Source organism: Bos mutus, chromosome 13, assembly GCF_027580195.1.
Source record: "Bos mutus isolate GX-2022 chromosome 13, NWIPB_WYAK_1.1, whole genome shotgun sequence".
NCBI classification, from domain to species: domain Eukaryota; kingdom Metazoa; phylum Chordata; class Mammalia; order Artiodactyla; family Bovidae; genus Bos; species Bos mutus.
In genome coordinates, this window is record NC_091629.1 from 39498867 (window position 1) to 39514029 (window position 15163).

At 54.6% G+C, this 15163-nt stretch overlaps 1 protein-coding gene across 5 annotated transcripts; it reads right to left on the reverse strand.

The window, feature by feature from the left end:
- Positions 1 to 2601: 2601 nt before the first annotated feature.
- MTG2 (mitochondrial ribosome associated GTPase 2) lies at positions 2602 to 15045 on the reverse strand. 5 transcript variants are annotated; one of them, XM_070381460.1, is made up of 7 exons: positions 14327 to 15045; positions 12774 to 12998; positions 10905 to 11052; positions 10116 to 10231; positions 9450 to 9668; positions 9149 to 9287; positions 2602 to 8426 (listed from the first exon to the last, which is right to left on the reverse strand). In XM_070381460.1, the coding sequence occupies exons 2-7, from the start codon at positions 12975 to 12977 to the stop codon at positions 8032 to 8034; spliced, it is 1221 nt and encodes a 406-aa protein (XP_070237561.1). In that variant the 5' UTR covers positions 12978 to 12998; positions 14327 to 15045; the 3' UTR covers positions 2602 to 8031. The 5 variants fall into 5 exon arrangements, with proteins under 5 accessions (XP_070237561.1, XP_070237559.1, XP_070237558.1 ...); XM_070381458.1 differs by having other exon boundaries at positions 12774 to 12982; positions 13757 to 15045; XM_070381457.1 differs by having other exon boundaries at positions 13757 to 15045.
- Positions 15046 to 15163: the final 118 nt, after the last annotated feature.

Consider the following 15163-nt stretch of genomic DNA (forward strand, 5'->3'; position numbering starts at 1 on the left):
TCCCTGCGGCCCTGCAGACCCGCCTGGCCCCCGGTCTGTGGGCGTCATCTCGCAGCCCAGAGCTGTCTGGAGAAGGACAAAGAGCCCATTCTCTGCAGCAGTGGGCGCCTCTGCGCTGCCCGCACAGCCAGAGCCCGCGCTGCCCCTCAGCCCGGCCCTGCTAAATGGCTACAAATTGGAGGATAAAAGTGCAGGCTTTCAAGCAATTTTGCCTTCAATCTCTGGCAACTGCCGCTCCCTGAGCTCCCTTGCAGGGGTGGAGGAGGAGAGAAGAAAGACACAGAGTCTATTGGGTCGTGTCCTGCCACAAACAAACCCGCCAAGGGGGCCTTTCTCCTCGGATCCACTGCTGGGAGCAGAGACAAAGCTGAGCCCAGAGGCAGGAGCTGCCACCCCCGCGGGCGCCACCCACATTGGCAGCTGCTGTTTACTGAGCACCTACTGTGTGCCAGGCTCTGAGCCGGCCACGGGCTGGTGGGAGGCGGGTAGACAAACAATTGGCCCATAAGCAGGGCCGTTCCCACGGGGGTGGAAGATGGGGCTGGGGGGACAAGAGGAGGGGGCACCTGGCTCGTCAGCCATGTGGACAGGGAGCCTGTCTGCAGAGCTGTTGTTTCATTCCTTTATTCCACAGACTTCCACTGATTCTAGTGGTGGGTTTGAGCCCATGGGCTGAAAGAAGGGCATGTTAAGTGAAAGGGGCCCAGATGGGCGGCATTGATGCCCTGGGGCCTGGAGGCCGAGATGAGGAGGGTGGCCTTGCTTCTGAGCACAACGATGCCTCCAGAGAGTGAGCCTGAGGCCCTAGGATGGAGTGCAGTCTGGGTGGCCCGCCTGTGTCAGCCCAGCCCTAATAGTGGGTACCTGGGGGATTTGTGAGGACAAGTGCAGAGACTGGCAGAGGCAGCTGAAGAACTGGGCAAAGGTCTGAGGCAGGGTTCTGCCCTGGGCACTCATGGGTGACCTGGCTCCCCTCAGGGCCAGCCTTTGGCCCTCAGGGAAGCAGGGCTCAGGGCCAACAGGTCTCCAGGACTCCCCCCTCTCCGGGCTGGCACTGGCTTTGTATGTCTGGCCACCCCTCCCACCGCGGTGCTGGCTCTGGGAGAGCCCCCTGGGAACTGGCTCTGCACAGCTGCTGGGTGTGGGTCCTTCTCACCCTGGGGTAGAGTTCCCAGGAGCCCAGCAGGCAGCTCCCATCCTTCTACAAAAGGCCAAGTTACTCAGCAGTCCTTTAGGGCATCAGGGTCATGATGAGGGAAGACTGGGATCAGCTGGCAGGGCTTCTGGAGGTCTGAGCCATGGGGAGACCCACCCTGTCTAGCCCCAGCCTCCACCTCCCATCCCGACACTCGTGGCTGGGCTCAGGGGGTGCAGGAACCTTTCCACCAATATTTATTGGAGCCTGTATCCTCAGGGACTCCCCACAGAGAGGGGTGGGCTCAGCTCTACACTCAGTAGACCCTGAGAGCTGGGGCCCTGGATGCTGGGCAACTGGCTCATATCCCACACTCAGCAGCCAGTAGGGGCCAGCATTCTATCCTCCCACCCCCTGGGTCCCTCTGGGCACCATGGGGGGTGTGGTGTGTGAGCGGGTCCCCGCCCCACTGTGTCCTCCTGGGACTCACCTGCATCCCTGGATGACGAGTACAGTGGAGAAACCTGCCTGGTGATGCATCTGGGAAGGGCTCCCGTGAGCCTTGGGGATGAACTCAACTGTGCTGATCTTAACCCAAAGCATACAGTGGCGCCTGCTGTATGTTGTGTGTGTGGTGCACAGGAGCTGGGAGAAGTTGCCCTTTTGGAGCCAAGAAAGTGGGAGAGAGAAGGGAGAGGTAGGAAGGAAGGTGGAGGAACCTGGACCCAACCACCCAGGTCATGTGGAAAATGTGCTTCAGGGGAAACTGAGGCCAGGGCAGGAGGCTGCCCCTCCAGAAGGCTAAGGGGACACCCCGCCCTCTCCCACCTTCTCTTCCTCTCCCAAGCCCTACTCTGGTCACCTGGAAACACACACACTCCTGAGCAAGCCCAAGGCCTCTCATTGCCCAAGCCCAGTGCCTTCTTCTGGTGGCAGTAGCTCCTGCTTTTCCTTTGGGGACCATCCCCCCTTCACTCCAGTGGGTCCAGGGGCTGACACCATCCCTGGGCTCCAGGACAGCTATAGGTCCCAGGTATGGCTGGTAAGAACCACCTGGGGAAAGTTGGGGTAGTGCACATCCCCAGTGTGGCCAGACAGCAGCCGTCCTGGGACTTTGGGGGCCCTGGGAGGCCAATGCTCCCCTGCAGCTGGGGTTGCTGGCCTGGTGGCCTCCAACACTGTTCTTTAGAGGCCTCTCCATGGAGGGAGCACGCCTGCTGCAGCCAAGGCAGAAGAAAGCCACACTGAGAGCTGGCAGATGGGTTCTACCTGCTGCTCTCTGAGCACCTGGATCCAGCCTGGCCTGAAGCTAGAACCTTTTGGTTTCATGAGTCACCAAATGCCCCTCTTTTCCTAAAGCCAGCACAAAATAACATTTTGTAATGTGATGGCCCAGCTTGGCATCCCTCTGTCTTGGGGTGGGGGAGGGGAAAGAAACATTCCTGCTCATGAGACGGCTCTGTCTTTAATAAAAAATGAGGAAGTGAGTTAATCATTTAGTAAATAATAATTAGTTGTTTGTGATGATGGTGGGCTTCCCAGGTGGCATAGTTGGTAAAGAAGTCGCCTGCCGATGCAGGACACCCAAGAGACAAGAGTTCCATCCCTGGGTCAGGAAGATCCCCTGAAGGAGGAAATGGCAACTCACTCCAGTATTTCTACCTGGAGAATTCCATGGTCAGAGGAGCCTGGTGGGCTGCAGTCCCTAGGGTCACAGAGTCGGACGTGACTGAGCACACAACACAACCGTTGATTAACAATGTGATTCAAAAATGTCATGACTGGTGGTAGGAAATAATGACTGTTGGTATGTTAACATACCGGCTCTAAGGAAGGAAGGGCAGGATGCCAGGCTTTTGGCCTGTGACATACTTCCCGTCCACAGGTCACCAGGCACTCTGCCTTGGCTCAAATTCCTTCTCCACTGAACAGGGCACCCGCACAGTACCCGGCGTCCTGTCCCCAGGGTGGCAGGCTCTGTGTCCAGAGGAGTGCCTTGCTGTGGAGCTTGTCAGACACAAATCTCAGAGGGGCACAAAAATATCCTTCAAAGGAGAAAGAAGAAAGACAGGAGAGAAGGGAGGGGAAGGGAGGGTTTGGAGCAAGGGGAGGAGGGGGTGGTAGTGCTGGGCTAAAAATGCATCTGTGACATTCCAGAGTCACCGGCTTCCAAATTCAAACACGTCAAACTGGGTGATCTGTAAACGCTCTGCTTTAAATGCTGGACAGTCCTCAAAGGGCTCAGCAAGCCCTGGTTCTGAGCAGAGGTATGGGATAGGGACTGGCCTGCCCTCCGCCCTGGGCCCCAGTTTGGCAGAACCCCAGATTCCCGAGTAGCCACGGGGGTGGGCAGGTGGATGGACCATTCCTTGCTGGCCCCTCCCTGATGCCCTTCAGGGCCCAGGGCTTTCTGTGTCAGCTGAGGCTCTGCTCTGCCTGGGAATTGTCTGCCCCTCATTCCAGCTCCTCAAACCTATTAATTCATACTAAAGTGTGATGGGCTAACTACTCTAGAGAGGGGAGATGTGCACTTTAACAGAGGACCATCTTTGAATTGAAAGGAGTCAAATTCTAACCCAAGTGTTTCAAATTGCGAGACACTCCGGGTGGGGGAGGACCGAGGATGGACGGTGTCTACACGCTGTCCTGAGCTCCCATGGGGCCCTGAGTCAGAAGCCCATGTCACTGAGGATGCCAGATCACTGAAAGAAGTATCCCTCGGTCCGAGCTCCTGGATGGAACCTCCATGCTGGGTCAGCAGCCCTGTGGCCCACACGGAGGATTCCTGGGACCAGCGCTGGGTGCTCCCCGGAGGCCCGCTAATCAGCTATGGACTGCAGACAGCCCTCCGTGGTCCTGACGAGCCGGCTGGCCCGACCTGATCAGGAGAAGGCAGCCACGTGGGGCGGTGCCACCATCACTACTGCTGGGCCACCCAAGGACACCAGAGGGCAGCTGGCTGAAAGTGAGCACTTGGTGCTGCCCTGGCATAGGCCATCGGGGTGGGCTCTCTGCCCCTCCAGGGATGGGAAGAAGGCAGGACCCTGATGGGTGGAGCCTCTCCCCCAGGTGGCCCAGTCCAAAGCCCTCCCTCCAGGGCCAGCGTCAATAGGGATGTGTTTGCGCCACCTCCCCCTGCTTCACCTTCACTTCCGCCATCAGATAAAACAGCTCAGTGCAACCTGGATTTCAGAGTCACAACAAATAATCTGGTGGCTAAGTACCGCATTCTTTGTTGTGAGTCTGAAATTCAAATCTCAGAGAGGTGGTGACCCTCCCTGTGTTCACGGACAATGACAGGGAGGGGCTGAGCTCTGAGGATCCATCCAGCTCTTTGGAAGCTATGGGAAGGGCCTGCGGGTGGGCAGCTGGTGGCTGCCTGTGGCCCGGACCCCTAGGCTTGGCCAGGGACAGTATGCTAGCGTCTTGGGGGCATGGCCCTCTAGACTCCAAGGCTTGCTCGGTCCTTGGCCATGGGTCCCAGATGATCCCACATGGGGAAGGGTCTGTGTACCCAGGGTGGGGCTGAAGTGAGCAAGTTTAAGACCCCAGGCCAGACCACAGGTATCCCTACTCCGTTGGACCTTACAGATGCGTCCCAGGCATATAGATGATAAAACCAGGCAATAGGCGTGGGTGACAGGCATATCCCAGTGCCTGCGATATCCCAGTGCCAAGTGTAGTGGGCTCGATGGGCTAGGCAGCCCACCCAGACCACAGTGAGGCAGAAAGCCTGCCCCTCACCCCCACCTCCGCTCCAAGACCATAGCAGAAAGTGGAGACATCTCCTGGCTCTGGAAAAATACCGACCCACTGGTGCCTGGCTACTTCTGACACGGAAAATTTGTTTTTTCTCCAGAGAATTAAAGGTTTCCAAGACAGAGAGACCCCTCCAGGTGCCCCTCTTTGGGTGCTCACATGCCTGTGGGCGGCTCTGGCTCCACCCAAGGCCTGTGTGTCCCCTCTGCTCCGTCTGCCCTGTTGCCCTTTCACGAGAGGAGACACCCTGGCCTTGGTGCGCCTGAGCATTAGAGCCACCCTGCGATGAGACGGATGGCGTCAACAGTGCCCAGCGCGTGCTCACCAGCACGTGTGCACACGTAACTGCACGTGTGCACACAAGTGCGTGTGCATAGTTGTGTGTTTTTACTGTGGTCAAATATATGTAAAACTTACCCTTTTAACCATTTTAAGTGCACAGCTCAGTGGCCTTAGGCACATTCACAGTTGTGCAACTATTCCCAACATCCACCTCCAGAACTTTCTCGCCTTCCCAGACTCTGAGTCCACCCATCAAACCTCAAGTTCTGTGTGACTTCGTCACGTGATAACATGACCAGGCATCTCACGTGCTTTCAGAGCCTCAGCCACCTCTCCACCCCCAAGCCTGACCACCACTGACCCGTCAGGACAAAACCCTCAGGGGTGGTGCCTGCCTCTCCGTGACCTTTGAATGTCCCCCTGCCAATCTGTAAACACACTGGTGTGTATCCCCACACACGTGTTTTACCCGAACTACTATGGGCCCAGCAAGTCTGTCCTCCTTCCTCTGGTGTCCTGGCCCTGAGATGAAACCCAAACCAATGAGCTGTGTCTCAAAGAGCCACATGGCGGCTGATGAACATACCAGGGACCCCATACCTGAGACAGGCCGGCAGGGCCCATGTAGGTGAGACTGGCTTTGATCAGATGGTTGCGGGGCCACCAGCTGGGGGGCACCCATAGGGTGTCTGAGAAGGGCACTGACAGCACAGAAGCCTGGTTTCCCAGAGGATCCTTACTGGAGGGTCCCCGGTGTGGCAAGGAAACAGCTGGAGTGATGGAGCAGGGGGGCCCGGGGGGACTCAGGCCAGGCGAGGGAGAGGGTCACCAAGCAGGGGTGGGGCAAGGATCTGTGCGTACAAGGATGGGGCCGCTTAGGCTGCTGCATGAGGAGATGAGGGGGCATCAGCTCGGTATGAAACAGGGTGCTCACGGGGCTGAAGAGGACCCCAAATACACATCAGTTGGAAACTCACAATATGACCTGATTTGGAAACAGGGTCTTTGCAGATGAATTGAGAGTAAAGCAGGAGGGAGAAGAGAGCAGGGAGGCGGCGGCCACCCTGGCTCAGGAGGTGCTGAGCCCACTGTCATCCACGGGGGAACAGAAGGCCGAGGAAGTGGAGAGACCTCAGGGGAGGCTGGTGGCCGAGCTCTGGGGAGATGGAACCAGTGTGCAGGGATGACACTGGACAGACACCACCCGGAAGAGGGAGAAAGCCGTGAGAAAACCCAGGACCCCACAGCCCACGCCCCAGTGGCCCAACACAGACCCAGGGAGGGTACAGGGAGAAAGCGTGAGAAAGCAAGTCCCTGTTCGGGGCCAGAGATCAACAGGTGATGCTCCAGGCTAATCAAGGTAGTAAGAGCTGCTCAGACTTCGGAGCAGGTCACTCAGCAAAACGGCCAGAAGAGGCAGGTCTAGGGGATCTGGGACAGGGGCTCTGGCTTGGCCTCCACCTGGTCTTTTAAATATCTTTAAAAGCAACCTAAAAGCACTAAATACCTGCCACCACACACTTGCTCATTCCACAAATGTACTGGTGCCCGAGGGTCAGGTCCTGAGGTTCTGGGGGACACAGCAAGAACTGGACAAGCCCCTGCCCCTGCAGTGGGGCCCCTGGCGGGTCAGCTACACAGGCATCTTGAGTGTCTCCGCCTCTGAAGAGTGAGTGTGGCGGGGGCCCTGTGAGCAAGATGAAAGGCCGTTGATAATTAAATGCTACTCAGACCTGGCTTTACTCTTTGTGGTGGCCTGAGAGAACAAATAGATGCAAAACCCATCTCTGATTTCCAGAACACAAGGACCTCTGAAATTACAAGACGTTAAAATAAAGCTTCGGGTAAAGAACTCTTGCTCTTGTTGCAGATTTGATGTTAGATCAAAACAGAATTGCTCCTGAAAGCTGAGGCGCTGGCTTATTGTTTGAGGTCTGCCCAGCCCCCATCATGCAGAAACGACGCAGGTCTGAGTGATCCAGAGGCTCAGATGCCTTGAGACCCTGAGGCCAACTCCCAGAGAGCCTGTTCCCCTGCCCTCCCTCACCCCTCAGGGACACGTCAGGGGCATCAGACTGTTTCCCCCCTTTAGCTGGGGGAAACAGAAGTTTAAGACCACTTTGCTCGATACTGGGCTTGTCTTCATTAGGGTATCTGTAGTTGGGGGACCCTGAGGTGTGGGTACAACTCCCAGTGACACCTAGAAACACAGACCTGTCCCTGACCACCCTGGGGCTCAGGCTGCCGACACCCTGCCCGCAGCCTGCAGTTAATAACCCACCGTGAGGCCCAGGTCGGATATTGGGAGCATTCAGTCGTGAAGCTCAGCTTCCACAGAGCACATACCACTGTCTGGGATGACAGGGAGGACGTCACCCTCACTGATTCCCTGTTTCTTCACAGCTGGGCACCTGCTTTAAAGCTTCCTCGCCCCTTGCCTCATGCAGCAGATGGAGCATCCCTATGAAAGGTGTCAACAGCTGTGGCATCAGAGGCCCACCTCTGCCTCAGCTGCCACCACCTGCGAGTCAGCGCTGCTGATGCTGGCTCCTGTCCACGTGCCCACTGGTGACGTTAGCCAGCGTGTAGTCCCTGCTATTAATAATTAGGGGCCAATTAACACAGATGAGCCCACTGCAGCACGTCACTCACACGCAGGCAGGCGTGTAAGCACTGGAGACAGACTGGTGGGGGCAGGAGCGTCCGCTGCCCAAGGGGTCCTGTCCCAGGGCAGGGGCTGTGTTGGCTGGGAGTCCCGGGTTGGCAGGAAGGCACCTGCACCAAGGCCTCCCAATTCCCTGGGGCTCCTTCCTCATCTCCAGTCGCAGCTGGCCTGCCAGGTGCCGCCTCCTCTGCTACCACCGCAGCGGCTGGCGGCCGTGCTCCAGCTCGGTGGCTACATGGTGGTCGTGCAGTTCCTTCAGACGCAGCAGCAGCTCCTCCAGGTTTTCCCCGGTGGCCGCCGACAGGGCGATGGCCTCCTGGCCCAGGCGGGCCTGCAGCTGGGGCAGCCGGGCCCTGGCCTGCGGGAGGTCGATCTTGTTTGCCACGACGGTGTAGGGTCTCTTGGACAGGCCTTCGTCGTATTGCTCCAGCTCATACTTCAGGTCGTCCAGCTGTGTCCAGGGCTCTGGCACCGAGAGGTCCACCAGGAACAGGAGGAAGGGGCAGCGCTCGATGTGCCTGAGGAAGGCCAGGCCCAGGCCCCGGTTTTGGTGGGCACCCCGGATGATGCCGGGGATGTCAGCCACTGTGGAGGAGACAAGCAGACAGTCAGGAGGGGAGCCGGGGGCCTCTGAGCACTGAGACTTTCCTTCCAAAGAATATCTCATGAGTGAAGTCGTTCAATTTTCCGCCTTGCTGATTCACCAGGCCGATTCCATCTGAGGCACTGCAGCTTCCAGTCTTGCTAATGCTTTGAAATATTTGGGTGACTGGCACGATGACAGATCAGTCTAATAAGAACTACTTAACACATTCTAATCTCTCTGGCTTCAAAAGTGATTCAAAAAAGGGGAAAACGGCTTCCTGTAATCTATTAATAATTTGATTACCGATAGAAATTATGAAAGAGTCCTCTGAAAATATAAAGTGCTATACAAACCATGTTGCCAGCAAGCTTACTATTTTTAATGGGTACATTATCTTCTAGAAAAAGTTTTCTTCTCTCAAAATGGTACAGGGAAAGCTTTTAAAATCACATGTTGTCCACATGACTGATGCTGCCGAATTCCCCGTAGATGGAAGAGAAGAATAGAGGTGGTGAAAAGGAGTAATTTCCTCAGGTTTGAAATTTAAACTCAAATTCCTAAACTGCCTCTAACAGATGCCTGGGGGAGGGGGTGGGAAGCAAATCTAAACCGATTTTGATAAAGAACTACAATTTTTAAATGAAGAAAAACAAGGCTGCATGTAAGTTACATAAGCATGGCTCTAAATGCCACCATCACCTAATCCTCTGAGAGATCCTACCTGCTATCTGCTGGTGGTCCTCGTAGTGAACAATCCCCACGTGGGGGTTCAGGGTCGTGAATGGGTAGGCGGCCACAGCAGGCCTTGCATTTGAAATGGCCCGGAGAAGCGAGGACTTCCCTGCGTTGGGGAATCCAACCTGGAAGACAGTGAAGACTATCACCACAGAGTCTGTAACTGGTTGGGTCAGCGAGTCTCAGGTTGGGAACGGGGGACAAGCAAGAGCAGGGCTCCTGATGAAGCCAAGAGGATCTGATAGGAGAAAGCGGGCTGCTCGGCTGCTGCGATGCACAACACCCACCAGTCCAGCGTGCGCCACTGTCTTGAGCTCCAGAAAGAGGACGCGCTCCTGGCCCGGCTGTCCGGGGGTGCAAGTTGTGGGTGCGCGGTTGTCGTTAGCCAGGAAGAAGCGGTTACCCTTCCCCCCTGTCCCGCCCACTGCTGCAATGAACTCGTCTCCTGGGCGCGAGAGGTCAGCCAGGACTTCATTTCCCTCCTTCACCAAAGTGCCCACGGGGACCTGAAACACAACAAAGCGTTTTTAGGGGCTCTAGAGAAGGGGGTACTTCCAAGCTCCCAGAGAGAGGAGGGCCCTCAGGGTTCTGTGGGGCAGGCTGCACAATGGCTTCTCCCAGTAGCGCTTCTATAGCATCAGGGTGAGCAGAGCATCTGCGAATGAGAGCGATGCTGAGGGTATGAACCCACTGCTCACATGGAGATGCCCCAGGGGGGTAGGGCAGGGGAGGCTTGCGGGGCTGCAGATAGGGACTGCGGACCTGTGGGTCCCCTCGCTGGAAGACAGAATCGTCTTGTGACCGTAAACAGGTCACAGGTGCATATGGTATGAAATTGACAAAGAGTCCCCGTCTGGGGTTGCTCCGTGGAAGACGGGCCCCTCTGGACCACTCGCAGGACCTGGGAACCTGACGGGCCACAGGGTGGACAGGGGACTCCGCGCCTGGCCTACCCGAATGTAGAGGACAGCGCCATTCCGCCCAAAGCAGTTTTTCCTGCCGCCGTCCTCGCCGTCAAACCCCTGGTACCGCGACAGGACAGAGGACAGAGACTTGACCTGCTGGTCAACTGGAAGTCAAAGCGGGAAGCGTTATCACCCTCTGCATTAAAGGCAGACCCGTCTCATTTCGTCAAGTTTCTCTTGTTCAGATTAAGAATGCACATGGGATGAAGTCATGGCAAAAGTTACCAAACCAGCAATGAGACTTTTTGAAAAAGCTAAATTCTTATTTTCATTTAAAAGATACTACAAAAATAAATAAATAAATTAAAAATAAAAATAAAAGATACTACAGTTTCCAAAAACTTCACAACTACCCACAATATCACTGTGAGTTTGAAAACAGCTGCACTTTATTACCACGCTGTGAATGGCTACAACTCCAAGCGGACTAGTTTGCTAGGCCTTTGTGCTCCACGTGTGTAGGGGCGATCAACACCCTTTCAGCACTTGACTGGGACAGTAACAGTAACAGATTTAACCCTTGGACATATGGTACCAGAATTAGATTCCCTGATAGTCTTTATGTTCCTGAAATGTGAAAAAAACAACAAACCATCAAAGTTGGTTTGAAAGTTGGTTTGGGGTGAAATTTCTAAATGTGAACATCCACGTAATTTAATAAAATGATGTCCACACATGGGTTTTGAATTGAAATTCCTGTTAGGGCAAGAAGGTGCAAACTCCCCATCCAGAGATGGCAGACCCACTGAACTTCCCCAGCTGCCCGACGGCACCTGCCTCTCAGGACGACATGGCCCCCGTTGCCTCCATCACCACCATCAGGGCCTCCAAACTCCTTCCGGGGTTCACTGTGAAAGCAGCTCACCCCATTGCCTCCGTGTCCCCCTCGGACGAGCACTCGGCGATGATCCACAAAATGCTGTTTCTGCAGAGAGCACAGGGTGCCCTGATTGGTATTAACTCCGCAGTCCTTCCAAGGACCAAGTAGCCATTTGAAAGGTACCTTTTCTACCTAGGAAGAGCTTTAAAATTAGATGCTAATGATACTAACATTGCTAATCTCCCCTAAGATGCAAATATAAGAAAGAGTTCCCAGAAGTCACTGCTATTTGTAGGCAAATGTAAATCTACAACGCAGATGTAAAGAGTGGTCAGCGTGGAATACACACCCCAGAGACAAACATAACACTAACAACCTAAATACAGCACAGCATAGGAGACACTCCTTAAATACAGCGTCTTCCTAGATTTTTTTCAAACAGAAACACACTACTGAAATAACAGACCTTTACTAACGAAGTTTCTGTTCCTCAGCACGAGACACTGAGAGCGACAGACCCTGGGCCATTGCCAGGCTTCCCGCTAAAAGCAGAAGTCTTCTCTGGCCAACTGAGTAGGTCCACATTTTTAAATGTGGTGATGTAAACAGAGCTCTAATCTGTGAGTAAGTTCTTCTCCAGGTCCCTAAGGGAGCTACAACTGACCTAAAGAATTAGAACTAACTAACCGACCGGGCTAATGTTTAATAAATGTTCACTAACACAAGATGTCCAGCTGCCCGAGGTGCCAGGGTGCAAGTTGGGGCTACCACCCCAGCTCAGTTGCCCTGTCCCAAGAAGCCTGCCTGCTTCCCACAGGAGCGCACAGGCAGATGTGGCCACCCACACAGCCCCTCCGTGGGGACCAAGGCACCTGCATTTCCATAAGCAGATCTTTTTTTAAAAAAGGAAAACACACACATATTTTAAGGTGCTCTGGCACCACCACATGGAAAAACCATGAATTACTAGTCAAAAACACGGTGCATAATTTTGAACATGATGGGAAGCAACCTGATGGGAAAAGAGCACAACTGATGAGCACTGTACAGAAGATTAAAACTCAGAGTCAGTGTTTACATTCTAGGCAGGAGACACAACCCCTGGAAAGCTGACACATCTGAGTACACCTGCTGACTGCCAAAGTTTTTCCACAGGAAGTACTCTCTGCCCTAATAAGCCTCATGTGGAACCCGCTACTTAGGAGAACGCAAAGTGGTCTTAAACACGTACATTCTTCAGTTTAATTAAAGATCATTCATATTTTAAATAGGTTTTGGTAAATAGAAGAACAAAAGAAGTGTAAGACTTTGAGAACTATAAAACTAAACGTCTATGCACCCCTCTCCAATGTCATAAATTAAGAACTATTCACACATATTTAAGAATATGAAAGTGAAAAGTGAAAGTGTTAGTCACGCAGTTGTATCTGACTCTTTGTGACCCGATGGATTGCAGCCCGCCAGGCTCTCCTGTCCATGGAATTCTCCAGCAAGAATACTGGAGTGGGTAGCCGTTCCCTTCTCCATGCATTTAAGAATATATATAATACTTATCTCAGACACATAAGCTGTGATACAGGAGCCTGGGCACCCTCCTGGTGAAGGGAGAGAATACCCAGAAGGGTCATCACTTCTAGCACACTGGGCACCACCTTGGGGCCACCACAGTTTTGGCCAGCACGGTATTTGGTATCCACAGGCCTTCATCTCATGTCCTCATTTTCAAGGATAAATGAAGACAAGGTAATGGGAGTTCAAAACAACACCCTGTGACTTCCAATGAGGAAACTGGAGGCAAATCCCTTCAGGGTTTCTAGAAGTCTCACCAGTTTTTTCTCTGAGAGTGGCTGCTTCCTGGGGGGTTCCTGGTGCTTGGTGCAGTCCGCACAGCTGACTGAGAGCAGCCTGGGAGAAGCGCGCAGCAGAAGAAGGCAGCTGGGCCCAGGGACCACGCGGGCTGCTAGCATCCAGAACCCCACACCTTCCAACATCGCTTGGGGTCTCGCTGAGAAAAGCCTTGAAGGTATCATGACTCCTTAACAAAAGGCAAACTGGTAAAATAAGACATCTGGTTTAAACCTGAACATGAAATCAAAACTAAAGAAGTGTAGGTGCCTGGGCCAGAAAAATCCTGATGTAGGTTTCTGAAATAAATGAGCCCATGAAAGGAGTTCTCATCTCACTCACCACTTTCCACATGAGTCAGGCCCTCTTAGCCCATATGCCACTTGGAAGGAGTTCCCTGGTGGTTAGAATTCTGGGCTCTCACTGCCAGAAGCCTAGGTTCACTCTGTGGCCAGGGAACTGAGAGCCCGTAAGTCTTGAGGCCAAAAAAACCCCCCAAAACAAACCCATCTGTTTCTTACAACCCTATGAGGGGTAACACTTCATACTGGATTTTTCCCATTTGCTTTTCGAGACTCCTTTCCCACCCTGCTCTGTTTCAAGAGAATACCCTGCAGGACCACCCTCAGTTGCCTTGCTGTTGGGCAGAGACTGGATGGAGTAGCAGAAGAGCTGGATATCAACTGAAGGCTGCACCACCAGCCAAGGAGGCCATGTCTACGCTCCCCTGTCCTGGTCCTTCTCCTTACCCTGCGGGTGTCCAGGAGCAGAAGCAACGCCATTGTCACCAGCTCCAGATAAAAACACCAACTCTGCTGTTTCCCTGAATGCTCCCCTTCAAATGGGGGCCTTTACACCCTCCTTAAATTGTCTCAAGAGACAGTGCCAGGATTTCGGACCCCTACATTTTGCACGCCCATTTTAAAGCAGTGGAGGCTGAGAGTCAAGAGAGGCTGTCACTTGCCTACTTCACGTAGTATCCTCACTGCACCAGTGATTCACAGCAGTGTTCTTCAAATGCGGGACACACACACGACCACCGTCCAGGGCACCAAGGCAGAGGTCATTTTTAAAGAATCAATGTCGTGTTCCTTAACTCTGGACACGTTTCCGCTGCTAAAATCTATCTGCCTGAGAACTATCATTTAAAATCGTGTTCTCCTTTCCACTCGAGAAGGGTCCTCTACAGAAGGAAGCCCCTCCGGACAGGCCTGCGAGCAGGACGGACCGGGGTGCCCGACCAGGACGAGTGTAAGAGGTCCAGCCTGCCCCGAGCTGCCCTCAGAGCAGGACGCTGCTTCTGCAGAACTGTTCACACGCGTGTTTACGCTCACACTGTTCTGTGCGACCGCGCCACCGCAAGTACAGAACACCCGCGAGGACCTCGGCCAGAGGGCGTCTCCGGCCTGCCGGAGCGCGCCCACGCGGGCTAAAGGGGAGCAGGAAGCTCGGGCCAGGGACTCGAGGGCGAGCTTGGTCCCACGCCTGTCCCCTTACCCTCTCCCACGGGTGCCCGGACGCTACCCACACTCACCACCCTGGGGGCACGTCACTTCCGGTGCCGCCCCCAGGGATCACTTCCGGGACCGGCCCCGCCTGCGCAGGGTTCCTCAGCGCGCATGTGCGGGAGGGGGAGGGGCAACGGGCGTCCGGGGAGAGCCGAGGAGGGCTTCCAACAAGTGCGCGGGTGTTTCCTTTGAACCCAGGGACTCCGACACCGCGAGTCGGGCAACCCTCTCCCACCGCGGCTTCCGGCTCCCCATCACCTCACGGAAACTCAGTCTTCAGGTCGGTTCTCGAAGAGCCAGTTTATTAATCACACCAAAGGCATAAAACAAGACGCCAAAGTCCGACTGAAGAGAGAAACGGCGGACGAGGACGGTTGTCCGAGGACGGCCTGTGCTCGTGAACGAGACGGGGCGACCTGCCCGGTCACGGCTGGACGGTCAGACGCCCACCTCTGGCTCTGAGGTTGAGCTGCCGCCGGCGCTCAGCGACCCCCGAGGCGAGGCTCCGGCTGGGCGCTGGAGAGATGCTCGGTCGGCCGGGCCGGGCCGGAGGTGCCGAGTCCGGACGCGGCGTCAGCGCCCGGCCGCCCGCACCTCAGCCGGGAGACCAGGCGGCACCGACCACGCCGCGCGGACGACTCGCTTCGGCCTGAGCTTCCGCAGACAGAAGAGACACAAGAGAGTGACGAGCCGCTGGCATCACTCCCCACGTTACATAAAAATGGACGGCACGTTAAATAAACATTTTGTTATTAATCATTAAATATATTAACACCAACAATCATGTATAAATTAGGAAATAAATGTACAAACTATTTCACAAAGTGCTTTTTAAAATATATACACAACATTCAAGAAATTCT

Coding starts and splice junctions, on each gene's coding strand:
- MTG2 (XM_070381460.1), bottom strand. CDS start 12,977: ATGATACCTTCAAGGCTTTTCTCAGCGAGACCCCAAGCGATGTTGGAA. Junction 9,669..10,115: donor GCGCTGTCCTCTACATTCGG/GTAGGCCAGGCG, acceptor GTTGTGTTTCAG/GTCCCCGTGGGCACTTTGGT. Junction 9,288..9,449: donor CAGTGGCGCACGCTGGACTG/GTGGGTGTTGTG, acceptor ACTGTCTTCCAG/GTTGGATTCCCCAACGCAGG.